At 37.7% G+C, this 26,371-nt stretch overlaps 1 protein-coding gene across 1 annotated transcript in view; it reads right to left on the reverse strand.

The window, feature by feature from the left end:
• Nucleotides 1-1,352: 1,352 nt before the first annotated feature.
• Nucleotides 1,353-26,371, reverse strand: part of GPR158 (G protein-coupled receptor 158) — a 417,620-nt gene continuing 392,601 nt past the window's right edge. Inside the window, exons 8-11 of the mRNA XM_019432597.2 lie at nt 14,962-15,100; nt 9,748-9,853; nt 6,489-6,635; nt 1,353-5,764 (exon numbers count right to left, since the gene is read on the reverse strand). Coding sequence (XP_019288142.1) covers nt 4,289-5,764; nt 6,489-6,635; nt 9,748-9,853; nt 14,962-15,100 — 1,868 coding nt within the window. The 3' untranslated portion in view covers nt 1,353-4,288. The remainder of the gene's footprint in view (nt 5,765-6,488; nt 6,636-9,747; nt 9,854-14,961; nt 15,101-26,371) is intronic.

Consider the following 26,371-nt stretch of genomic DNA (forward strand, 5'->3'; position numbering starts at 1 on the left):
TTAGAACAAAGAAACAATTGCTAGCATTATGCATATATATGGAAAAATAATACAGTCGTCAACTAAGCAATTCCAACAACGGATAAGACTCTACCTTCCTTATCACATGAGAAGGGACAGTAGACTTGACTTTCATGACTTGTTAATTGCCAACTGCTTTTGTCTTAGCCCTTTAAGGTCAAAGAGCTCAAACCACTGATTCTATGTCTAAGCACAAAGAATATGTAGAATGCAGGACACACATGTCTAAAGAGATGGGGAAGGATGTTCTCAATGACTTGGTTACTGGAAAGGAGCATCTTGCTCCCTCTTCTGCCCTCTTGCCTCATCTGCTTCTCTGCTTCAGAGAGCTGCCATTCTCAATGGGAAGCTAAGTCTATACTGCAGCTCTTTTCCCAGCCTGGTTTAATATAAGGTCTCCCCACAGCATGAATTTGCTATTCTTTTCCACAGCTTTTCTTGTGGGCAGGTGACAGGAGGTCTATAGATTTTCAGAGAGGGCTTTTAAATTTTTTGAAACGATCCAAAGTGTCAATAAGCTTAGAAGGAACATTTATACTTGATATAATTATCTACTGCTCTGATTTTCTGACCTCATATAACAACACCAATACCATTTGAAGACTCTAGTTTCAGAAAATAACCAATAAAATCTTTTCCTCTCCTCTTTAGGCCCTCACCTTCCCTTCCTTTAACTCTTCTAACTGATGTAGCTGCCTGCAGTCTCTTCCCACTTCAGTCCATTCCTGGGCTGCTCCCCAAATGATCCTTCTACATGACTTCATTATGACCCAGTTTAATGCTTTTTGATAGGTCCCAGTACTGCAGGATAAGGCTGTAGTTAATCCGAAGCATGGCGTGCAAGGCTGCGCGCAATGACTTTTCCAGGGTTACACCTCCTGTTTATATCTGATGCCTTTGCAGAATTTCAGCCTTATGAGCTTGCACTACTAAGCCTCCCCTGACTCCATGACTTAGTCAGGCTGTCCTCTGTATTACTGCAGCAGTGACTGGATACTGGACACGGGACATTGGAACTCCTGTTCATCTAAAGATCATCACCATTGCTTAGCAAGTTGCCCGTGTGTGTTCAGATAATTAAAAAAGGTAACTGAATTACTTCCCATTTAGGCAGAGCCGTCTTAAATCAAAATCACTAGTCCTAACAGGTTTTATTGGCTCCAAATGGTTACCTGTTTGAGGCCACATCTGGCTGATCACATATTTCTGTACATAAGCATATGAGGATGTATGTGCATGTGTACCAAAGCCAAAGATACACGGGATTCCTTCTCAAGTTGGTTAGGTGAAATAAATTTGATTCTTTTGATAGACACACAAATCGCCATGAATCACTTTCATATAAATATGTTTTATTGCAGAGAAGTTATTATTATTTACATGCTGTAACACATCACAACATAAATTTACCAAATATTTCATGGTGGGATGCTGTAGGTTTCAGATAATAGTTTCAGAAGAACCACAGATTAAGTGAAGAGACTTACAGCTTTTTTGACTCTACAACTCTCGGTTGCTAAATGCTAGAAGTCAAAAGGCAGTGTTTTTCAGTCCTACCTGTCACCACTTGCATGCAGAAACCTAGGAAGCAAATACAAGAGAACTGTCGAGTTTCAAATCCAAGTTGCCACCAAAGTTTACAATGGGCTGAGTTATATAATTCATGTCGTAAAGCATTTAATTCTTGCATAAAATATACAGTTCTATTAAGATTGGTATAAATCTACTTATTTATAAACCCTGGCTTAAAAACAAGGACAGGATGCAGCCTGCACATGCATTGAGAAGGACAACCTAGCAAATGTTTGTGACCTTAACAGTGTTTATTCACTTTCTTACTGTTATCAATTTAGGAAAATAACCTCAAGAATTGTAGATTTAAACTTCTCTTGGTGATAAGCAATGGCAATGAAACTCTAGGAAAGACCCTAGGCACTCTCACTGATTTATGCTGGTGGAGAAAAATCTATGGACTGTAGACTGTCACTAAGGTATAATTTGGCAAGTCTTCTTTAAGCCACATCTCTAGCAGGATCATCCTGAAGTGCAATAAAAAGTCACTGATGCTTGACTGCTTATGTCTCAAAAATCGAATAAAGTGCTCACAGACCTTGAACATAAGTGAAACAAGCAGGTAGACCTGGCAATTCCTATCCAAGTTCACAACTATACCTTAAAGTTGTATTCCAAGGTTACTGAATACATAGGCCTTGACTGAAAAGGAAGAAAAGAAGGAAATAAATGAAGGAAATGCAGAAAAATAGAATCTCTATATCTCTTCAAACCTACCCCACCAACCTGAGTAATGCACAAAGTGAGCAAATGGGTGAGGAAGATTTATGCACAGCTTTGCAAAATGGTGACACGCTCATTGACTCCTGAATAAAAATCGTTGAGAAAATTTGATGATGAATAAAGAGAAGTCCTAGTTTCTACCCTCCACTGAGAATGATATTCTCTCAGAACAGCCCCATATCTGCCTTCCGATTCTCTTTTCTTATCTTTCATCCTCCTAGCATGTTCTCCTTGCTTCTCATTAAATGAAACGTTACTTAGGCTGGAAATGTCCTGGCCAAATAAGCCGTCGATACTCCAGCGTTTAGCAGGGAGAGAAAGGGAAGTCTGCATTCTATTTCTAAGTAATTCATCTTTAACTAAGATGAGACTGAGCTTCAGATCAGAATCTCTTCTCATGATCACACCAGTAGGGCTAAGTCAGCAGCTTAGGATTTCCATGCCAAATGATCAGCGTGGAAGGCAGTAAGTTTTACAAATTTCGCTCTGGGAGCTGTTTTGCTTTGCATATGAACCTGGCATTTTTAATTTTGAGCGAGGTGGCAATATGTAGGACTTGTAAGTTTTCCAGTGCTTGGGAGAATGAAGAGCCTGTACCACCTTACAGGCTTTGAATAAATCAGGTTATAAACCTCTTTGGGATTTAAGCCCAGCAAGTGCTACCCCTAGCTGAAGCAACGAGTAAGAGTTTATGAGAATAAGTAGTTGGAGGTAATTTAAAATATATATTAGGTATGCATAATAAAAATATATCCATACAATGATCTTGATGCTATCATAATTTTTCTCTTTAAAAAAATACTCCCTTGAAAGTGCTATCAGTAGCTCCCTTTCTGTCTGTGTTTTGAAAGGCAAATTCCCTGGCTCTGCAGGGAAGAGAATTACTGTTGTAATTCTCATGTCATTCCTAGAGTCTTCCCTTTCGGTGGTGATACTAATGTGCAGTATATTTTTCTCACTCTTAGCTTCTTCCTTACGAAATGCTGCTAAGTATGAAATACTGAAAAGAGTTAAAAGGGACAATAGATTGGAATGAAGGCGTTACCTGTCTCTGACTCTGAACAAACAATAGGTAAGTTGTCCTTTACTGAGACATATGACTAGAGTAGGACCGCTGGGTCTCAGAGTCCTAACAAGAAGTGCAAAACAAGTAACTCAACTTGTATAAAAAACCCTGATTAAGACAGTATAACAAACCATGAGGTGAAACAATAGAGTCAAATCCAAATTCACAATATATATAAACCACAGCCAGAACGAAAAGAGTTTATCATAACAGTTATGGCTTCCCAAGCCAGAGAAAGCTTACTGTACTTCAAGAATCAACTAAAGTTGATAGATAGCAGGTATTCTGTAACTTGCGAGAACAATTGAGTAGCTGCAGATTGCATAAATGTGTTGTGTCACATAATATCAAAGTTATTTGCAAAAGTTATACAACCTGGAATGCTTGAATATGAGACACAACCATGTACTGAAACATACATTTATAAGAAAATGAGAGCAATCGTTAATATAAAAGGTATTTTTGGGATGCATTAAGTTAGCAGTGCTATCAAGGTTAAATAGGTAAAGTAAGTTCAGTTAGCTACTTAGAATTTCGGTCGTATATGTCTATACCTTCTTCTTCTTTGCACAATCTCATACTGTGTCTTCTGGTTTGCCTTGCTTAGGATCTTCAAAGGGCCATGGGCAAATACTGATCAGGGGCAGACGGTGAGGGCTACTCTCCCTACATGCCGAAATGTAAGGATTCTCCTCATGTCCTCAGGGGAAAGACTTCTCTAGGCCAGTCTAATTCCTCCATTGTGATGTTGCTCTGCCCTCCAGGTCTTCTTCTGCCCTCGTCTTTCCCCTTTCCCTTGACTGACAAATATTCTTTGGGAATTTCTACCTTCTGTGGAATTCAGGGTTTCTTCCTTCTTCTCCTTTTCTTTCTGGGGATGCTACACCCACAAGTATCCCAGACCTCTTATTTCCGAGGCCCTGCTATCTTATTTGCACTTAAAGTGGAAGAGGCAGCAGGTAAAGCACTTCTTTCAGCATTTGGTAGATCTGGGGTCTCAAACTCCCAAGGACACACCTCAGCTCGCGATGTTAAAGGTTGCTGAAAGTTATTACTTGAGTTATAGGAGCCAGGCACATTTTCCTCAGGGGAAGATGTTTTTTGTTCCTGGTCTCCCGTTTGGTTGAGATTTCCATTCTCTACTTTTGATGCTACAGCTCTGGGGGGCAGCTCTTCATATTGCCCAGCACACACGTTTATCGCATAACGCTGACCGCCATTCTCATCGTTAGCCCTCCCTGGGGGAACCTGAGTCTTGGAAATCAAATTCTTCTCATCTTCCAAAACGGGCTGACCTTGGCTCTCCCAAGGGCATACCTCAGCCTTGTCTATGCTCTTCTGATTGGTTTGCTGACATAGTTCAGCTGCCTTAGGCTTCTGATGAGATTTTTCCTTTAAGGAAAAAGTTGGGTTTTTCTCCATTTCAGAAGCTGCAATAGATACGTGTTTTTGAACTTTTGATTCTGAAGGCACGGGACCAGGGGCCAGGTCATAAATCTCCCAAGGGCACACTTCCCCTATGTCAAAGTTGTTCTTCATCTGGGTGGTGCCTGGGCTCATCTCAGAATTGGCAGTGGACGGGTTGACCCTTTGTTGCTTCATAATCCCAGATTTCTGAGGTTTTCTTGGCTCCTCCAAATGACTGGAGTTTGGGGGGGCAGAATCTTTAGTCTCTGCATTATCTGAATTTGAGTATTTTCTGTTTGCTTCTTTATCTTTTGGCAGAGGTTTCTGGGAGTTAGCACGTTCTTCCAGGCCTGATGTTTGGGTTTTCCCAGCTAATCCAAGAGTCTTCTCCTTGGCACTTGCTATGACACTGAGAGACTTTTGTAACATGGATGTTCGTGGGTGCCCCTGCTTCTTCTCTGAGCTGAGATTGTGAGCACTTGCTGACTTACACACCAAAGGCACAGACTCTGTGGACTCGGCCTCACTGTTCTCTTTCAGTTTTTGTGTTAATTTTTTACTTGACAGAGACTCCAGTGTGGAATGTTCTGTAGACTCCTCTTCTTGGCTTTCCCCCGGTAAACTGTTGGACTCTTCTGTGTGTTCCCTCACATGATCGTAAGTGCTGTGGGATTTCTTCAGTGAGAAGACTCGGTTTTTCAGGGACTCCTCCTTGGGCTTCCCGGTGTTACCTGAAGACTCTTGCGGGTTCTTCCTGACCAGGGCAGTGCTTTTGGCTGTGCTGTGGTCTGTGACTTCCTTGTCCTCTTTGGAACACTGCCTGCTGACCGTCTCTGGGATCTCGGTGATACGCCTCATGATTGAACGGCCTAAGCCCTTCTTGGAGCACCGCTTTTTCTGGAGGTGGGGGTTATTTGTAATCATCTTCTTCCTCTTATATATTTCCAACTGGGCATAGAGTTTCTTCAGCTCATCCTGCCAGAACAAGAGCAAATTCACAGAGATGTGGAACTTAGTGATTTAGCAAGATAATATTACTAAATGTAATTTGAGGTTTATTAATTTGCATTCTGTTTCACATAGCGTTTGAACTTTAAGACCTGAACACATGCATTTTACCCTTGTTTCATGGAGCAAGCCCTTGGGACTTACGAGTTGTGTGTGCCGGACTCAACTAGGATCACAATAAAAACACAGCGTATTATCTACCGATAAGCCATACCCCTAAATGATATTGGAAGCATCATGTAGCCATTGATAAAATTACACCTAGATCAGATCTAGGGGACAACAGACCATCAGTTACTGAAAGCATCTTCTTACTCCAAATGCTGATATGTTGTCACAGATTATTCTCAGTAACCCATTCTCTCTGCTCACAGATCTGCCTTTCCATCAGCAAAATGTCATAAACGGTATTAGGGGACCAGTGTAACCAGTTCATCATTATGGCTGCCAATAAAAGTCAGCTGAGACTATCAAGATTGGCCTGTAGAATTTCTACCATGATAAGTGTTTTACACCTGAATTAACTCTCCCTTCGATGTCTTTGGTTCTTACAAAAACACACATTCCCCTTCTCTTTTTCTCTCTGACTCACACATGCACACAGATGAGCATACACATACATCAGCCCACATGGGCTTGCCTGTATAAATGGGGTTAATCTGAAATAAGAAAGATGAAATACTGGTATTACCCGAATGTCTTCTGGGTCTAAGCTGTGCTCACTCCATGCTGAATTGATACTGCTGTTCAAGTAGGATCCAGACCGGCCCATGTCTAGCTCATCTTCATATGCTTCTGTAGCAATGTCATCTCGTGGGTTATTGCTTGAATGTGAAAACTGCAATAGATACTCAATATGAGCTGTAGACATTAGCCCACTATAAGGCAGAGCATAATAATTTTCTAAAGGTTCTAATGTTCATATCATCTCTTCGGCTTAGAAGTCTTCACAAAAGATCTGCTGCTATGTTTGTGTTTTGCTTTCCATGTCACACGCTACAGCTCTTAGGCAATATTAATAAGCGGTTCCTTCTCTGACTACCATTTTCTTCCTTGTCTTTTCTCCAGGCTCCCAGTGTTCACTTACACTACTCCTCTTCCATTATATTTGCATTTTGAAAATGAAAATAGGTAGAAAAACCCAAACAAATGTTTTCCAAGAGTAGCAATTTAAACTCCCCGGCAGTTGGATGGAAATATTTTTTGAGCAGTAGGGTCTACCTTGTGTTTGTCGTTTTGTTTCAAATAGGGGACACTGTATTTCATCTAAGGGCACAAGTGGCTCTGATCACAGACAGTGACTTTCTGTCTACTCCACTTAGCTTCAAAAAAGTTGCTTCCAAGACTCAGGGGACAAGGGATCTTAATTCCAACCTCAACTGTGTTGACAGTGATATCTTGAACAAATCGTGGAACCTCTCTGGAGCACAGAGCCCTCTCAGCCTAAAGTGATGATATCTAACTTTAAAAGTCAGAGATTCACTGAACTTACAGAATTTTTTCTCAAGCTCATTATTCTCAAGTTCCTCCTTCACCGAACATTTTGAGGTATTTTTATTATTTTCATGTGGCCTTTTGATATTTTTCAGTTTCACGTACTCTTGCTATCTCTATTCTTTTGCAAATAGAGACATGAAGAAGAATGAATTGGGTAAATGATGGAAAGCAGGGAGACTCAAAACAATCCAGCCACTTCACACAATATATAAACCAAGTGACTATTCTATGAAAATTGAGAGAAAGGCTTAGGGAAATGAGTTCTCTTCTCACAGCTTGTCATCAGCTCAAATACTCCTTTAAAAAATTAACAGATCACCCTTTGATGATACAGAGCAATTTCAATGTCAATACTTGTTAAAATATTTATGTGGGCCGGTGAACATCAATATAAGATAACAATGTGAAATGGCAATTCTCTACTTAAGGAACTGTGAGGGCTTTGTTATAGGGACTGGTTGAGAAACCACAGAAATGGGTGAATCTTGCCTTCACTCTTCTACTTATGTTTGTGGTTCCCACATGTGTCAGGAACTTAAGGCCATAAAGATTAATAAAACACAGTCCCTATCCTTCCAAATCTCACAAGCTACTAGTGAATCACTGAGAGGTTATTGATAAGAATGGACCTGTTTTTGTCAAGCACAGTCTTAGAGGTGACCATGAGTTTAAGAAACAGTTACTTGTCAGATATTGTCCATTTTCTACTGCATTATATTTCCTTATATCCATCTAAAATAATATTTGAAATATTTATCTTATCTTTTCTGTTTCCCCCTTCTCCAGAACATAAGTACCACAAGAGCACATATGTTATCTGTTCATTACTCTTATTCTAGTACATAGACCAGTGCTTGGCAAAGCCCCTCAACGATTTTTTTGTAGTTATCTGAAGTCGATATATAATTCATATACCATGAAATTCTCAATTTCAAATCATACAATTGAATGATGTTTGGTATATTCACAGGGCTGTGCAACCATCACCACTATCTAATTCCAGAATATTCTCCTCACCTCCAAAAGAATCTTGAACTCAGTAGGCAGTCACTTCCATATCCCCTCTTCCCTAGCTAGTGGCAACCACCAATCTACTTTCTGTCTCCATGGAGTTGCCTATCCTGGACATTTCATAGAAATGGAATCATGCAACCGTTTGTGTCTAGCTTCTTGCACTTGGCATAATGTTTTCAAGGCCTGTACAAGTTGTAGCGTGTATCAGTGCTTTATTCCTTCTTATTGCTGAACAGTATTCCATTGTATAGATACACCACATTTTGTTTATACATTTATCAGTTGATGGACATGTGGGTTGTTTCCACTTTTTAGCTGTTATGGATAGTGCTGCTAGGAACATTCATGTGCAAATTTTTGTATGAACACGTGTTTTCAATTCTTACAACTGAATAAATAGCCTGAGTATACAGTATATCCATCTAATAAAAATGTAATCATATAATGGAAAGTATGAAAATGGATAGGATAAACTGCAGTAGCAGACTAGCCCATGGAAACTGTGGCTGTTTGGTATAATTCAAGTAAGGAAGAAAGTAGGCATTTGGCTCTGTTTACATTTGTTTGGGCTTTCAGTCAGGCTGAATTTCATTTAGTGTTTTGGTTAATTGTGAGAGGAGGTAAAGCCTGGAGTGAATGATAAGAAATCACAATTCTTGTCTCAACCATGCTAATAATATATCGTGTGCCACTTACACAGATACATAGTGTCCTAATATTTTGTTTTTCCATGGGCAAAAGAGGAAAATAATAATAATGCTCTAACTTGTATGTTATTCTCCCACACTCTGCGATCATATTATTTCACTGTAAGCAGCTTTATGGCTATCATGTCCTAGATGAGGAAACTGAAACTCAGAGAGATGAAAGTCTTAGCTAATGATTCCCTACTGTATAACTAGTGTGGGCGGAACACATATTGATAATTCCCCCCACTTCAGTATGCTGTCTAGATAAATCTTTGTCAGCCCATCTTTATTAAGCAGGATTCTTCTATACACAACAGTGTAATTATTTATTTCTATTTATATAAAAATTTTCTGAATGTTTGCAATACAATGCTTCTTGAATATCAATCCAAACAAGAGGACTCTTAGAAGAGGCTAATTCTTTTCAAAAAATAATTTTGATGTTATAGCTACAGTCAAAAGCCATCTTGAGCCCATAATTAAAACATAACTGTGTATCAAAATATTTGAAAAAGAACTGAACCAGATGATGGGTTTTGTAAAAATTGAAGCATTTAATAATTATATAGGCTATTTAATAAATTCCAAAAGAAAAGAGACATCTAGTTCCCTGAGGAGAGAGCTTTAAAATTATTTTAGAGCGTCAAGGCTCTCTTGGCCTATATGCCAGATATTTTTTTAAAGGAGAAACAACTCCATGCTTATTTAAAATAATTGTCTTGCAAGAGAAAAGTAATGTTAAAGGAGTACCTTTGGAATCAAAAGCAACCCAATGGTGACTGTCACAGTCAAATGAGTATGTGCAAAATACAGCATTAGCATCCAGTCAGACTGAAGTCTTGAGGCAAGAACGAATCTGAAATGAGAATTCACCAAGTTAGTAATCCAACAAGATCTCTATTTAAAACCCTAGGATACTTGGAAACTTTTTTCCTTGGTGTATTTTAAAAAAACAAGCAAGCATGGAAACAGTTGTATTGCTGTTTCTATGGCATATATTGTCATCCCAGGAGAATAAGGCTCAAAGTGACTGCAATTGGATAAAGATATGAACTCTTTATTATTTATTATTTTAAGTTATTAGTAAGAAAGACAGCATATAGATATATAATGTGCTAATCATTTCCTGGAATTATTATTTTGTATGTAAATTGAATGTCTTAAAATTAAAGCAACGGACACTTATGAATTCAAAAGAAGAATGGGCTTACAAACTGGTGACTTCAGGAAAATTTGGGCTATGAGACACATCCAAATAACTCTTGATTCTAATTCTCTACATTTGAAAACATTAATCAAGAAAAAAAATAAGAAAAAAAAAGGGTAGGTAATTATCTGTCTTTGTGAATGACCTCAAAGGCTTCGATGATGAACAATGTAATGGAAAAATGAATATACTAATGGTTTGTAAAACGCCTCTTCTAAAATAAAAAATTTAGTTATTGTAAAGTATCAAACTGTTTTATGATAATTTAAAATGCCATATTTAAAATCATATCTTGCTGAGTAATTTATAAAGTTGTGTTCTAGGAGAGTTTGCAGGAAACTTGTATAGGAAAACTTCAGTACTGAGATCTACTCTGGTAATTGCTGGAATATTTTCATAAATCATTAGGTATATGTACAAACAAACTCATGTTTTAAGGACTCATTCTTTTTCAGAAGCCAGATGTTGCTTTTATCAAGGTCCTCTGCAATTATATTTTTCTTTTAATTTTTTCCCATCTACTGTTTATCCACGAAAAGCTAAATACGAGATTTTACTGCATTTGGAATTAGACAATCAGCATTTTGATTCAGTGATATACATCATCAAATTTAAAAAGCTGATATCTTAAGACAATGCTTATGAACATTAACATATATAATGTTATATAAACATATATGAATCTAAACATAGAAGAAACTAATTTTGTATCTTTTACTAAGTAAATTAGTATTATTTATACTCAGAATTTCCACTAAGTGGATTTCTTCCTCATTTTTACCTCTATCCTATCCCCCACTCCCCCAAATATCAAGTTTCTCACCCCCTCTCCCTCAAATATCAAGTTAAAATGGAGGCTCAAGAGTTGTCCAAAATGGAGAGGTAGTTTCCCCTGTGTTTGGAGGCATAGACAAAATTGACTTACAATACATGCATAGAAGTACAGAAAACTCACGATAGCTCACACATTACTAAACAGGATTTTATGAATTAACATCTTCTCTAATTCCTTTGTCAGAAAAGTGGCTTTATACCTGCCTTGGATATGATTAAATGAATATCCACTTTGTTCAGGGATTAGATATTTTTTGACAGAGTCTCTGTAGGGTCAGGTGAGATTTTTTTTTTTTTTCTTTTTTAAAGCAGTGAAATAGGATCATCAACCTCAGTAACAAGTTACAGTATCTGAAGCATAGAAGCAATATAAAATGTGGCCTGGAAACTGATCTCATCCCAAACTGCTGGGGCCATTTCCAGTTCTGGGGCAGACAGTTATATGGAAGGGGATGGGTCTATAGTCCACAGGCTCACGCACTGGGGATTCCTATTCAAATGCCAGTGAACATTATGAATGCCAGTGAATGCAAGTGAATGTTAGCCTGACAGTATCTGGAAGGAACAATGCTTACATGTATTTTAAATTAAAATGGTGAGTCTCCCAAAAAGTAATTTTGAAGTACTGTATACGAACATCAATTTTCCCCAAATTAACCAGCTTTTAAATACTGCTGGGCTTGTTAGGTTGCAATTCTGACTAGAACGATCTTAAGAGAAATTGGGTTTTGCAGTCATTTTAAAGATTGGTTTTCTTTGAAAGACTATTTCAGCTCCTAAAAAAATAGATCTAACAGTCAGGACCATAGAAATATTCAAAAATTGAAGTTAGGAAGAAAAGCAAACCTTTTAAAATCTCGCACTTTCCCAAAGCTCTGCTTTATGCTTAGTGAAGGATTATAGAACAGATTAAGCAAAATGCCTTCTGCATTATGAGACTGCCGGACTTAATCCTTTTAGTTTATTTGTTTAATCTGGCAATTTGATGAGAATAAAAGTAAATCTGTATATAAATATTCAGTTATAGCTTTACATATTTATGTATGTATATATACATACATACATACATACAGTTATGTATGTATAATTTTATATTTTAAGCAAATAAGAAAGAACAGATATGTCCTATTGATAGAGAATATCTTTGCTGATGTTGGATGCCTTATTTAATATTATTTGATTCTATTAAAAAATTACAAAGATGAACCCAGTTTATTTAAATTATTACGTTCTTGTTTCTTATTCTTGGACTTTACCAACATTGGAATCATAGCATGTACAAATTCAGCCCACATGTAAATAAGAAATCGTATATACTTGACTCCTTTAATTATTACTGCCTATTGCTTGCTTCTTGCTCATCTCCCTAAAGTCAGTGTTCTGTACATTTAGTGTGTCAAACTATAATTCTATCCTTGGCTGTTTATGACCATACAAGTTAAATTTCTGAGAAAGTAGCTAATATATACTACGATTCTTTGAAGCCAATATGCTACAATCTAATTGAAAGGTAAGTTAAATTTGGAACTTAAAATGTAGGGCTTCCCACGCAGGTGTTCTTAGGCTTGCCTAAGAAAATACCAAGGCCTACCAAGGCTGGTCACCCTGCTGCCATTGGAAGTCCTCCCTGTTCAAAACTTATAGGGGACTACATAGTTGTCTGGAAGAAAATTGATCTTGTGAGCATGGCATGTCTAACACCAAATCTACTAGGTTCAACAGGAACAATTCAGTCAGCACTTGTGTCTATGTGCACCCAGCTCATCATTTACATGGTTCATCTGGCTAGGCTAATGGGTTGTTTGGGACTCTGTAGGAAAGACCTAAGCAAAGTAAGAAAGCTAATTTTGTTTTAAAGCAAGCTCGATGCCCAATGTGGGGCTTGAACTCATGACCTTCAGATCAAAAGTCGCATGCTCCCTGATTGAGCCAGCCAGGCTCCCAAGAAAATTATTTTCAGTGAATATTTAGCATGTGTTTCCTAATATGTTAACAGTGCTTATCACTTTTGGGTGGTTGGATTAGGGAGTTTATTTTTTATCATTTTATGATTTATCTGTAATAACCACCTATTGCCTTCTTAAGAATTTTTTTTAAGTTCATTTCAAAAGTGCTTTACCTTGCCTACTGCTGAAAAGACTTGGACCAATTGAGAGTTTAAAATCCATTGAAAAAATAAATCAATAAAATCAATCAATCAATCAATCAAATCCATTGAAAAAACATTTAACAATGAAAATTGAAAAGAATAAATCTTCAAGTAGAAAAGGATAAGAATCAATTTAGGCAAATGCTTTAAACAGATTTAATTTCTTGGGCAATTTGGTTCTAAGAAATACAGCAGCTGATTGTAGGGCAAAAGTAGGAAGGCCTTTGCATGACGTGGTCACATTCTGGCAACAGAAGACATTTAAACTCATCTGCAATAAGCCTCTTGGTATGCTTAGAACTCTGCAATTGGTTCGTTTATATAACATTTAACTTATAAATGGTTCTAGAAAAGCATGTTTGTTATACCTTGAAACATATGTGTTTGATATCCTGGACACAAAAAACAAAAATGCAGCTTTTCTTGGGAGATGGTTTGGGAGACCTGTGAAGACTTTGGGGCTCCGCCCATGGCAGAGTCCTCTCTGGTGCTCACTACACTGTGCACCGAGGACACCTCCTCTCGTGTCCTCCAGCTTTAGTCTAAATAGGATCGACAGAGACTTCTTTTTGCCCAGTTATAATATCATATTTTGCTTCTCATCTTCCCTTCCTCTTCTCGTTTTCTCTTTTCTCTCTCTTTTGAGAGGGGTCAAGACAAAGCAAAGAGGCAAATTCCCTGGATTCCTAGCCCTTTGATGGAGCCTCCAAGATGATCAAATCATAAATACCCCCTTTCTTACTTAAAAGATAAAAAGTGTAGGTGTGTCTAAGGCTCAACTGCTCTCTGCCGTCATCTGTTCCTAGAAGTGCAAGATATAATTTTATAATTATTGACTAAAGTGAGAAATGATAAATATCTTCCAAAACTTCCACAGATCCACACCTTCCCACTCTGACTCCCACTATTATTAATGTTTTTCCACAGAGGGAAATGGCTGAATATTTAAAATTTCTCATTGTATTCTTAAGGACGTCCTGACTTTTTTTTTTTTTTCTGACTTTTAATATATGTCGAGCAAGTGAATGACACCTTTTTTGTTACTTTTGAAATTATAGGATTTCCTTTTTTGTTCTCACTGAGGTTTTCACTTCATTTTCAGATAGGCATAAATTCGCAGAAGATAAGTCACACATATTTCATTTTGTTCACTTATCATTAGCCCCTTTCTTCCTCCTTTGTACTCACCGAGTACAGAAATATAGGGGATACCAAAAAATGGAGGGCCAGGCATCCATGCGTACAATAGAAGGTCACTGCTAAACCCCATTGCACACAAAACTCTAGTCCTTGGGTTGGAATGGTTTTTTAGTTTTGAATTCAGCAGAATAAATACACATAAATTGTCTATCTGAATATTGATTTTAAAAGCGTAACCCCATGTATTAAACATGAATGGAAACACAGATAATTTATTATATCAACTTTATGATGTATGCATGTGTAGCTTTATATCTTCAGAACAAAAAGTATTACATATCATAACAATATTCAATGACATTCCTATAAGTGGTTTGATAGAATACAATAATACAGAGTAATTAACCTTCAAGATAAAGGTAGTAACAAAACATCAGCAGGAACTAAGAACAGTTAAAAAAAACAAAACCCTACATTCATTTGCCATTTCTGTGACAAAGAAATTAGTCAGCTTAAAAACATTATCCTTCCTGAATCTTTCCATGATGCATTTTACCCAATTTTGCTATTTAAATCAAACCACAACACATCGGAGAAATAAAACAGTTATTTGCTAGCTCTATAGAGCACTTGCCTAATTGTATGGAATATAGCAGAGATAATGAGCTCATTGTGAACTGCGACAGCCATATAGCGTGGCTCATGAAATGCTGATGGGACTGTCCGCACTGCATAGCAGAGATAAACACCCCACAAGAGGAATAAAAATTCAGCTGTGAGAAGAACAACAACAAAGAAAAGAACAATTTTCCATTAGTTTTATAGGTGAATAAAAATGCAAATTTTAAGTGCTTTAGCATGCATTTTGTGTCTATTACAGAAACATAAGTTTAGCTAGAAGTAGATGCATACAAAATGTCATTCACATATGAATACACGTGACATACATTTAAGATTTTATTCAGTGTGTAGACTTTTCAAGGTACACTTTGGTTTTTGTTTTCTTGCTTTTTTTAAAACCAGTGTTTGGTGTCTCAGATTTTTCTTTTGCTAATGCCTGGCTTTTTCCTGAAACAACTGTAAAATTATTTTCTACATCCCCAAACTGAGTTTAAGATATTCACGGAGCATCTGGGTCATAATGAAGTCATCAAGGCAACAAAGGCTTGTATTGTGTTCATATGTAGCTTCTAGAAATGTATGGTCTTACCGCATTGGATCTGGTTCAACAACATAAAAATATCCATTGCTAGAAATGTGAGAAAATAGGTTGATAAACATTCAGTGGCATGTTTTATAAATGAACCATTATTTCTTCACACATGACAGAAATCCCATCTTTTGTGGGTGGAGTGCTGAAGGCTTTGTAAAATTCATAATCACCTTGTTTGTGGGGTCAAGCCAGAAGAGACAAGCATAGTAAAGCGGTTAAGGATAAGGGCTTCAGAATCACATTAGGCCTGATTGGAAATTCTGGCTCTGTCTCTAATTAACTTGCATAATCTGAGGCAATTTAACGTCTCTGGCCACAGTTTTCTTATTTGGAAAATGAGAATAATAAAAAGTACATATTTCATGAGATTATTTGCTAATGAAATTAAAAAATGGATATAAAGCACATAATATAGTTACGGACATGGTAGATATTAGATAAGTAAAGGAATACATAAAAACACACATTAAATGGATCTTATTGTTAAACACCTCGTTTGACTTTTTTTTCCAAACTGAACATCACTACTTTAACCCTTTTTGACCAATAATTGCTACCATCCATTTTATCTGTCTTAGCGACATGACCTCACGGAAGATAGTATCTAAAGAAGATAATATCTAATTAATAAGAATAAAGAAGAAAGCTCTAATTTGGAGAAAATATTTCATCAAATGCATTACCTGGAGGTAACCTACTTACTTATCTACTGAGACACTGACTTCCATTCCTATATGCGAAAGCTGTTTTACCTGCCAACCTTTCAGCCTATTTCTGTCAGTATTTAAACAATAGGTAGTGCCCTAATTATTGAAAACCCCTTAAATAAACACATCTGTCAAGAGATACTCTAAAACCCTGATGTGGTTAGAAGCCAAATAAAAAATAAGGCACACTCCAAGATCTCCATGAGATTTATTCAGTCCCAATTATTCAGTATGTTGGCCACTGGCCATGTGCTATAAATGTTCTTTCCAGCCGAGTTCTACTGGATCAGGAAAAGCAAATCAAGAAATGCTGAGGTCTTCATGTAGAACTTTCCTTCCTAACTCTTGTATTTCTTTTCTTTTTTTTTTTTTAAGTTTATTCATTTATTTTGAGAGAGAGAGAGAGGGAAAAAAAGAGAAAGTCCGGGTTGGGGAGGAACCGAAAGGGAGACAGAATCCCTAGCAGGCTCTGCATGGTAATCGCAGAGCCTGACATGGGGCATGATCTCACAAACTGAGATAATGACCTGAGCTGAAATCAAGAGGCAGATACTTAACCGACTGAGCCACCCAGTGGCCCTCTAACTTGTATTTCTGTCCATGGTACTGCTATCGCCTCTTTACCCAGGTTGGAAATCTCAGCTGCCTTTCTTTGGTACATTTCTACTTTGAGTTGTTTTTCATAGGGACCGTTCCTCCCAGTGCCCACAATGACTACCCTTTAAGTGCCTATCATATTGCTCTTTATTTGTTACAGTTATTTTTCAACTGCCCCATCTAAACCTGGCTTCATCCTGTGTTCATTCATTCTTTATTTTCTGAAACTCCACTTTGATCACATCAGGATTTGTCCAAATCCCTGGCACTCCACTTGGGTTAGCTGATTCACATTTCCATTATAAGATTCACTCATACTCACTTAGGACCCTGGAAATAATTCTTGCCCCAAAAGGAAGACTACAAGGGATTCATGCCTGGGCAGACATGTCCTCACATTTAAGCCTTTCTTGCTACCCAGGCTTCATGTTAGTTGCCCACTTTGCTTGGCCTTATTCTTTTGTGCTTGTATATTTCTCACCCCTGATTTATCTAGTTGTTAACCCCTCAGGTCAGGCTTTTGTGAGGTACTGCATGCATCGTCATTCAGATATCTCCAGTGGCTTACTATTATTTTACGAAGGCTTGGTCCTGGCATTCCTAGCTCCCTGTGACTTCATGCTATACATCCAACATGACCTTCCAATACTCCCTAGCATGAACTCTGAGCTGGCCCAGGAAGACTCATTGTCCTCTGACCACTTCAAAGATTCTTCTTGCTTCTGAGTCTTTGTTTATGCTATTGCTCACACCAAGAATTTCTTCTCACCCACATTTTCCAATCTTATCCACGTTTTCAATGTCCAATTCAGGTCCCACCTCCATCACAAAGCCACCTGAATTGATTCTACCTTGCACTGAATTTTCCTTCCTCTAATCTCTTATGGGTTTTAACTATCAATATCGCACAATGCAGAGAATAATGCCACAGGATATATAATTGAGAGAAAATTATTTGTGGAGTCATGTTAATCACTCCCTTCTTTAGCCCCAAATAGTTATGACCTTCAGGAAAAGAAGCAAGTCTTATTTATTTATTTACTTACTTTTTAAATTCAAGTATAATTAACATCCAGGGTTATCTAAATTTCAGGTGCGCAATCTAATGATTCAACAAGGAATCGAGGCTTTCAATGATTTTTTCTGCCTTTGCCCACATAGACAGCAACAGTATGGAGCATACATAGATAAGATTCAATAAATATTTGCTGAATTGAAAGAATATAAATGATATCACTTTCATGTTATTAGAGATGTAGACTTTCTGTTACCTTGTCACTCCCTCTAACACTGCAGGGATTACAGACGTGTAAAGGTCATACCGGCATTATTATTAATAGTGCTAACTGCTGTTTACTGATGGGCCACGACATGTATGGTAATGTGCTTGCCACTTAGGAATAATGAATCCAGAAATATTGTTAAACAACCACCAGCACAGAAGTATGCTGAAATGGAAGGATTTCCACGTAGCAGAAACTATCTCCTTCTGAAGACACTATCTCCTGTCCCTTATTGCAGTGTTTTTACATAATGTTGTCTTGAGGATTAAAAAAAGGAAAACAGGTTAATTAGGGTGCTGTAATGTATAATTATATTTAAAAATAAGAGATAAAATAAGATTCCTCCCAACAGCTAAGCTTAACATTAAAATCATTTCATTAGCAATATCAAACAATATGCTCTGGCTGAAAAACAATTTATTATTCAAAGTACCAATTAAACTAAATGTGATATATAAAAGTCGTGCTTGGGAAAAAAAATCAGTTTCATATAATTAACTTCAAACTAACACTGCAATTAGGAAAGAAAATATGCAGATGTTACCAAATTTTGCAGTGTTATTACGTGGGAGTTGAAATATGTGTTGTGCTTCTGCTTTAGAAAATAATTTCTGCTGTTAAATGATTTTGATGGGAGGCATGAGTACAGTTAGAGAGGGAATTGCATTTATATTCAAAGATCCAAGTGGAGCTTTCAGAAAACTGAGGTATTTTGCTTTTTAATCTATAAGGGATACCAGTTTGAAAGTGAGCTACCATAGCCTTTTAAAAATTTATATATGATAGTGAAAGCGATTTCAAGTTATCTTTCCAAAGGGCTGGGTCAAGCAAAGTGAGAATTAGTATCAGTTCTTGGACACTGAAGACGCCTGGGCTCTGTGATCTCAGAACACCCACGATGGCTGAGAGGAAAACAACTTCAGAGTACAAATGTCTCTCAAGCTGTGGTTCCCTGCTTTGCTGTGCTGCAAAGGCATTTTTGTCTTAGTAGTATTTTATGCTTCTTAGCCCCTTTAAAATTATTTTTATGTGGCACAAGTAAATATATAAATGACACATTTAGGTTGAATTTTCCAAGAATTTCTGTTTTTTTAAAGAATTCTTTAAATGCTTATTTATTTTTGAGAGAGAGAGAGAGAGCAAGGAAGCATACGCAAGTGGGGGAGGGGCAGAGAGAGAGGGAGAGACAGAATCCCAAGCTCGCTCTGTGCCGTCACCGCAGAGCCTGATGCAGGCTCACAAACCGTGAGATCGTGACCTGAGACGAAATCAAGAATCAGATGCTTCATCGACTGAGCCGCCCAGGTGCCCCTCTAAGTATTTCTTTTAATGTCCTCCTCTGTTTTCCTCTAAGTCCTTCACTTTCAAAGTTTTCTGGTTTTGTGCATGCAATAACATGGTAGGCAGCACAGAAGTTATCATGAAGTATGGAAACAACTTCAATAACGCTTGAGAGTAACTCAAGTTCCAGTGTTCTAGGCCTCAACTGGCATACGGGAGCCTTGATATTTGGGAGGCTTAGTTGCCTTTTCTTTTTAAAATAAGAACAGTTGCGAGAGTTACAATGCTGAAAACAATGAGAATGATACTCTTGATAGAATTTTAAAGCTAGAAGTGACTTTATTAGACCATGGAGTCTGGGGGTGCTGTTTGGAGTGTGTATGTGGCTGCAAAGATGGGTGGTTGGTGAACTGCTGTGATTCTGCTTGCCTGAAGTCCCTTTATTGAGCTTTGGGACAGAGACTGAAGCAGTAGAATGTGGGTGGGTTTCACAAGGAGGACAGTGGAGGCAGGAATGTCTGCTCCCTCCTCAGCTCTCTGGAAGCAGTGAGCCACAGGGATGGGCAGCGCTGGGCTGCAGAACATGCCTGTGGAGAACCCTGTTGTATCCCTGTTGCCATCCCTGTGGTCACAGCAAAGTAGGGCCTGGAACACAGGCTCCTTAGTTCCTGACCAGTGTTCTCGAAATGACATCCTTGGGCTGAGATGAGGATGCTCTTACTAACTCTATTCTTTGCTCTATTATTAACAGAGGCATAGACAAAACCTTGGGAAATATTTTTTTTCATCCTATTGAAGAAAACAAATATTTTCCCAAGCAACAATTGTTTGCACTTTAAATAATTAGTATGCTAATTAGGAAAAGCTAGTACTTCCATTTGGAATTACTTTTTGTCCCCTGAGTCTGACTTTGTAGCTAACATCTGTTGAACGTGCCAGGCACTGTACTAAATGCCTTTTGTACATTATCTACATGTATGTAGGCTTTATTGCAGGCTGGGCAAAATGTTGAATGTCCCAGTTTCAAGCTCAGATCACAGATACCGTGTCGTAATACTAAGGAATACGATTGTTAATCATATGAACTATGTGGTGACTTGATTATTCCTCTCTTACACTCACTGCTAAGGAGTTCTCCAAGGCAAGCACTGCTGTGAATGATCACACATTTGCAGGTTGGCTTTTCTTTATTGCTTCCTTTCATACATCTCTAGAACTTGGATCAAGTTTTTCACCATCTCCACTGCGTCTTGAGTGGGAAAGTTAGAGAAGGCATATATTTTCTCCCCTCTGTCTCTGGCACGTACATTTAAAGTTCTTAAGGTTTGATATGGGGTGATAGAAATTTAGTGAAATTCAGACACTCCAGAGTCTATGGACCCACATTAAAGATCATGAACGTAGGAAGAGCTCATAAAGATAAAATAAAGTTGGGGAACTTTCAGGGCACAGGGTGAATGTCACAAGGCACAGGGTCAATGTCAGGACAGCAAGTTGTGTCTTCTAGTAGTGTTTCTTCCATTTCCCTCTCCCTGTCATTTACATGTGTGTTGTTTGAAGAGGGAGCTGCAGTCAGGATTTTGTGTTACCTTTAAGAACTACATTTAGAGGCACCTGGGTGGCTCAGTTGGTTAGGCTTCTTCCCTCAGCTCAGGTCATGATCTCATGGTTTGGGGTGGTAGTTCGAGCCCTGTGTCCCCTGTTTCAGGCTCAGAGCCTGAAGCCTGCTTCAGATTCTGTGTCTCCCTCTCTCTCTGCCCCTCCCTGCTTATGCTCTGTCTCTCTCTCTCTCTCTCTCTCTCTCTCTCAAAAATAAATAAAACATTAAAACAATTTAAAAACTATGTTTAAAATTGTCAACCTTTTTTAAAGACTGACAGCATCGACAATTATTTACCTTTGTTTGGGCTATGTCCCTATATTTGCACATACTTTTTTAAGGGCTAGCTTGAGTGGTTTTAGGATGATTGTGTGTGTGTGGGGGGCTATATTTCTGTTTATATTCTATCTTTGTGAAAATTATTTTACTTCTTTGAGATGTAGTTTTTATATGATGTTAAAGGGGAAAGAGAGAATACAACAATTTATTTTATACCTTAGTTTTATACTTACAGTGCCATTATCTCTTCTGGAAGTTAAAGAAATTAAGTTCCTTGTTCAATTTCTAGCTTATAAAATCTTTTGAAGACAATTTTGCTCAGTTAGGCTTGGCTCAGGACATTACTTGACCACTGAGTGGGGGACTCACATGGTCATTACAAATCTGCCTTTTTCTTGGCCTAAAGGTCTTTTTCTTATTTAATTTATCCCACAGTTTCCACTACTTTGGGGAATGGGTCTCAGTGAGTTGAAACTGAAAAACCCACAAACCTTTCTACTCCTACATATTCTAATCTCAGAGGAAATGGTGGTACCAGTCTCTTTATGATTACTGCAGAGATCAGAATGGGTTGAGCTGTAAGAATACAGGGAAGCTTGCAGTCTATAGGGATTAACAGCTTGTTATTTAAACTGTGATAGTCCTCTCAATACAAGGAAAAGATCTGCCAAAATCTTCTTGACAACTGAGTTTAATCTATAGGATATTCTGTTCAAGCAACTAAAGACAGCCTTTTTTTTTCCTTCTTAATGTTGCTTCCTCCCTTGAAAGTTCCAGGGCTCCCTGGGAGCTGAAACCCCTGAGAAGAAATTATGACCACCATGAGTATCTTAGATACTCTTGCTCCCTGGCCTTTAGGAGCTGTCCCAAGAGAATCCCCAGCCCTAACCTCAAATCTCCTAAATTTCCAAAAAGAAAAGTAGCACTGTAAGGATAAAATTAAGATAGAAAATAATTTGTCCTGTTAGCCCTGTAGCATCATATAAATAAATACTCCTCAAAGATGTAACAGACTTTTCAGAAGACGTGGTATACAGATAAACAAGAAAATACCCCCCACTTCGCTCTTTCTAAAAACAGTCAAGCAAGACCCTCCAAAAGCATGTGTGAGTTTCTAGCAATGCAGCCCAAGCCAAGGCAAATAAATTGTCTCTGTGGTCAGGCTTTTATCCTTTGATTGAAAATTAAAAATACATTTTTAAAGTGGTAACAAGTGATGCAGTGTGGATGAAGACATATGGTACATTAGACTAAAAGAAGATGTATGTAAATGAACCTACATCATGAACATTAATCTAAGTCAGATGAAGAGGAAGTCTAATCTATTTTCTCCCACACTCATTAAATGGTGTTTATATCACATTTCACCTGTCATAAGATAGACTAATCTTCTACGGTAATTAAGTATTTACATCCTCAGAAACAATGACTATTTTAGAATTTCCCTATATAACTCAGTAAGAGAGTTACCGTATTCTTCTTGGTTCCTTTTAAACATTGGCATATGACTAACTAAGTGTCTGGACACGTTGTTTTGTGTGTTTAAGATATCATACTAGGAAGGAAGAGAAAAAGAAGAGGATGTCAGTGAAGAAGAGAGTAAAGATTGTGTTTCCTGTAGTGAAAACATTCCATGTGGAATTCATGGAAATGAATTAGAACTTTTGAACAGTGGAATAATGAATATTGGGATTACTTTAGAACCACCAAATATTTAAAAATTCCCAAATGAAATGGGAACCCAAGCTCAACATGCCTGTTTGATTGTTGCTTAGGTTTTTCTCTATGTCTTTCTTTCAAACTTGGTGAATAAAAGATACAGCAAGGGATGCCAAGCTCTAAGAAGTTTCCAAACCCACAAGATACCTCATGCACTGGTGGACTTTTCACAACTATGAAGACATGGACAAAGATCTTAATTTATAAAAGAATCCTTATCAGGGAATAGTTATTAAATCATATAAATGTGGTTGAGAAGAGTTAAGCCATAACGGTGATATAGAAAGATACAGAGAATAACAGGAGGTAAACAGAAACCTGGATATAATTTTTTTGTATATATTCTTGTGCTTGATTAAGGAAGGCGGCAAAATAGCTTTATTCTCAATTACATCTCTTTTAAATCACATTAGATTATCATCACCTAACTTCTAGAAGAAACCAAGGAAACATTTCAGTGCTTGCCTAGATCTGAACTAAAGTTTGATGCTGAGATTTAGCCATGCAATAGAAGTTCCACATGTCCGTGACATTACCATCTATCAGTCACCCTTTTGCAGCCTTGTTTCTTGTAGGTAAGGTATATGTCTGCTCACTTATTCTAATTTGTCTTGGTCATTGGTACTGTTTATCTTCAGTCTATGTTCTGAATGTGTAGTCAGATACTGACTGCTAACCAATGAAAGAATGAACTCCACTATATCACCACCTGTATTAAATTTATGTATTCCATGGGGTTCCTGGGTGGCTCATTTGGTTGGGTATCCGACTTCAGCTCAGGTCACGATCTCGTGGTTTGTGAGCTCAAGCTCCGCATTGGGCTCTGTGCTGAGAGCTCAATGCCTAGAACCTGCTTCAGATTTTGTGTCTCCCTCTCTCTCTGCCCCTTACCTGCTCGCACTCTCTCTGTCTCTCTCTCACAAAAATAAATAAACATTAAAAAAATTTAAAAATAAAAAAAATTAAAGAAATTATGTATTCCAAACTTGGAAGCCCCATATTAGAGGACTCTGCCTGCCAGCACTAAATCCAGGTGAAAAAGTATGGTCTTCCTTACTCTAGAGGTGACCTTATAAAGATAATTCAGGCATGAGAAGTTAATTCTACTCGTGTTAGTTTGTACCAACAAATTAGGAAACTCATAGGGTAAAAGAGTTTTAACTTTTTAGCCATGAAAAATTTAGTTGCTATTGTGCAAAATCTTGACGAGGCACAACTGACTAGCAACTTACTAAATAGGGCAAATAGATTTAGAAAAAAAAAATCTGAGAATCCTACTACCAACATTTTTGGGATATTTATTTGCTGCCTCCATTAATTTAGAACAATGTTTCTCAGTCCCAACTCTCTTATCCTTTACATAGAATAGTGGAGTAATAAAAATTTTTTATCAATAGCATATCAGTTTTATTCTACTTCAGTATTTGTAAGTGAATTATGTAATGTTTAAAAGTATACATAATTTTGTTTTGCCATGCCAAATTTGTACCAATCTCTTATTTTGACTGTTGGACAAGTCAGAGGTAGAATTTTATAAAAAGGGCTCAGGGCTGTCAATTTAGTTTGTATAACTTGCTCAAAAATACCTCCCAAATTTGAACATACCATTAAGGGAATGTGGGGACCATTGTGTAACTGCTGGATTTTCAGCTTTATCATGTTTCCTCACACTGTTCTAATCCTGACCATAGAAAATATTACAAGATAAAGGAAGCTGAGCTCATTCTTTATTCTTTCAGCAAATATTTATCAAGAGCTGACAAATACTTTGTTAGGTGTCAGGGATATAGTGAGAACAATCCAGTTGATGTTGCTGGGGAGTATTATAGCTACCAGGCTGGGAGAGAAAGGAGGGATGGGCAGATGTAAGCATATGAGCTGTAGATAATGTATTGAAACATACTCAGAAAATTCAAAGGGGTGAGTCACAGGATGATAAATAGTATGAGTTTTATAGTATTTTTTATTATCGTTATAGATGATCTCCAAAGAGGCATGGCAGCTAGTCTGATCCAGAAGTATTCTGGAACACTCACATTTTGAAATTCATTTTCCACCAGATTAAAAAAAATCACTAGGCTTACTGGAGGGGTTGTGAGAGGGGGGATGGGCTAAATGGGTAAGGAGCACTAAGGAATCTACTCCTGAAATCATTGTTGCACTATATGCTAACTAATTTGGATGTAAATTAACAAAAATAAAAAATAAAAAATAAAATAAATCACTAAAAAGCTCTCAGACTTCTGGACCTGGAAAACACCCTCACATTGCCCCATGTTCACCTGTCTTTTTTTTTTTTTTTTAATTTTTTTTTTCAACGTTTTTTATTTATTTTTGGGACAGAGAGAGACAGAGCATGAACGGGGGAGGGGCAGAGAGAGAGGGAGACACAGAATCGGAAACAGGCTCCAGGCTCCGAGCCATCAGTCCAGAGCCTGACGCGGGGCTCGAACTCACGGACCGCGAGATCGTGACCTGGCTGAAGTCGGACGCTTAACCGACTGCGCCACCCAGGCGCCCCTCACCTGTCTTTTATAGTTGCAATGTTTACACTTCTATTTTATTTTTTTTTAATTTATCTTCAGTAATCTCTTTGCCCAACGTGGGGCTCAAACTCCCCACCCTGAAATTAAGAGTCACGTGCTTTACCGACTGAGCCAGCCAAGTGCCCCACACCTTTATTTGTTTTTCATGAAAGCTGACCTCACATTTTTTTTTTTTTGTATAGGACAAACGTGATTATTAAGAATTATAAATAGATATAAATAACAATGGGATTCTGAAAGTCATCATTTTCCCCTTTCTATGTTTTCAAACAAAGAAACTCAAAGAAGAAACTGAGTCTCATAGAGGTTTGGAGATTTCGCAAGCAGTCTCTACACCTGTTTCATCTGTCTGAAACCCTTGTGGCAGGGAAATCACCTGTCTGAGCAGTTCTGGAGATGCCCTATGCAGTGGGCAAATTCTTTAAATGTATGACCCGCATTTCTACCTAGAGTTCTACTTCAGTGGGAAGACTAGTACTGCGCTCTTTCAAATGGTTCCCTATTTTGTATTTTTAAAAATTAAATCCTTTTTGACAGGGAAAGCTAACCCAGAATGCATGTTTATAAATATATTAACTATTACTTTCTCTTTTTTTTCTAAATTGACTCCTGACATTGATGTAAGTGTACAGAGCTTCTTGACGAAAATTTTCCACAACCTCCAGGTAAAACCTATCTATTGCTTCTCCACAGCCTGTCCCTTATATAGAAACATTTCCATTTAGGAAATGGAATAATTTAGCTTTTAGTACAGGTTTCCTCTTGGCTGACTGAAGATATAAGAATTTACTCTTGAATAACAGTCTGAGTATAAAAAAA

The sequence above is a fragment of the Panthera pardus genome, unplaced genomic scaffold (genome assembly GCF_024362965.1).
Source record: "Panthera pardus isolate Hobbes unplaced genomic scaffold, ASM2436296v1 HiC_scaffold_6, whole genome shotgun sequence".
In the NCBI taxonomy this organism is placed as follows: domain Eukaryota; kingdom Metazoa; phylum Chordata; class Mammalia; order Carnivora; family Felidae; genus Panthera; species Panthera pardus.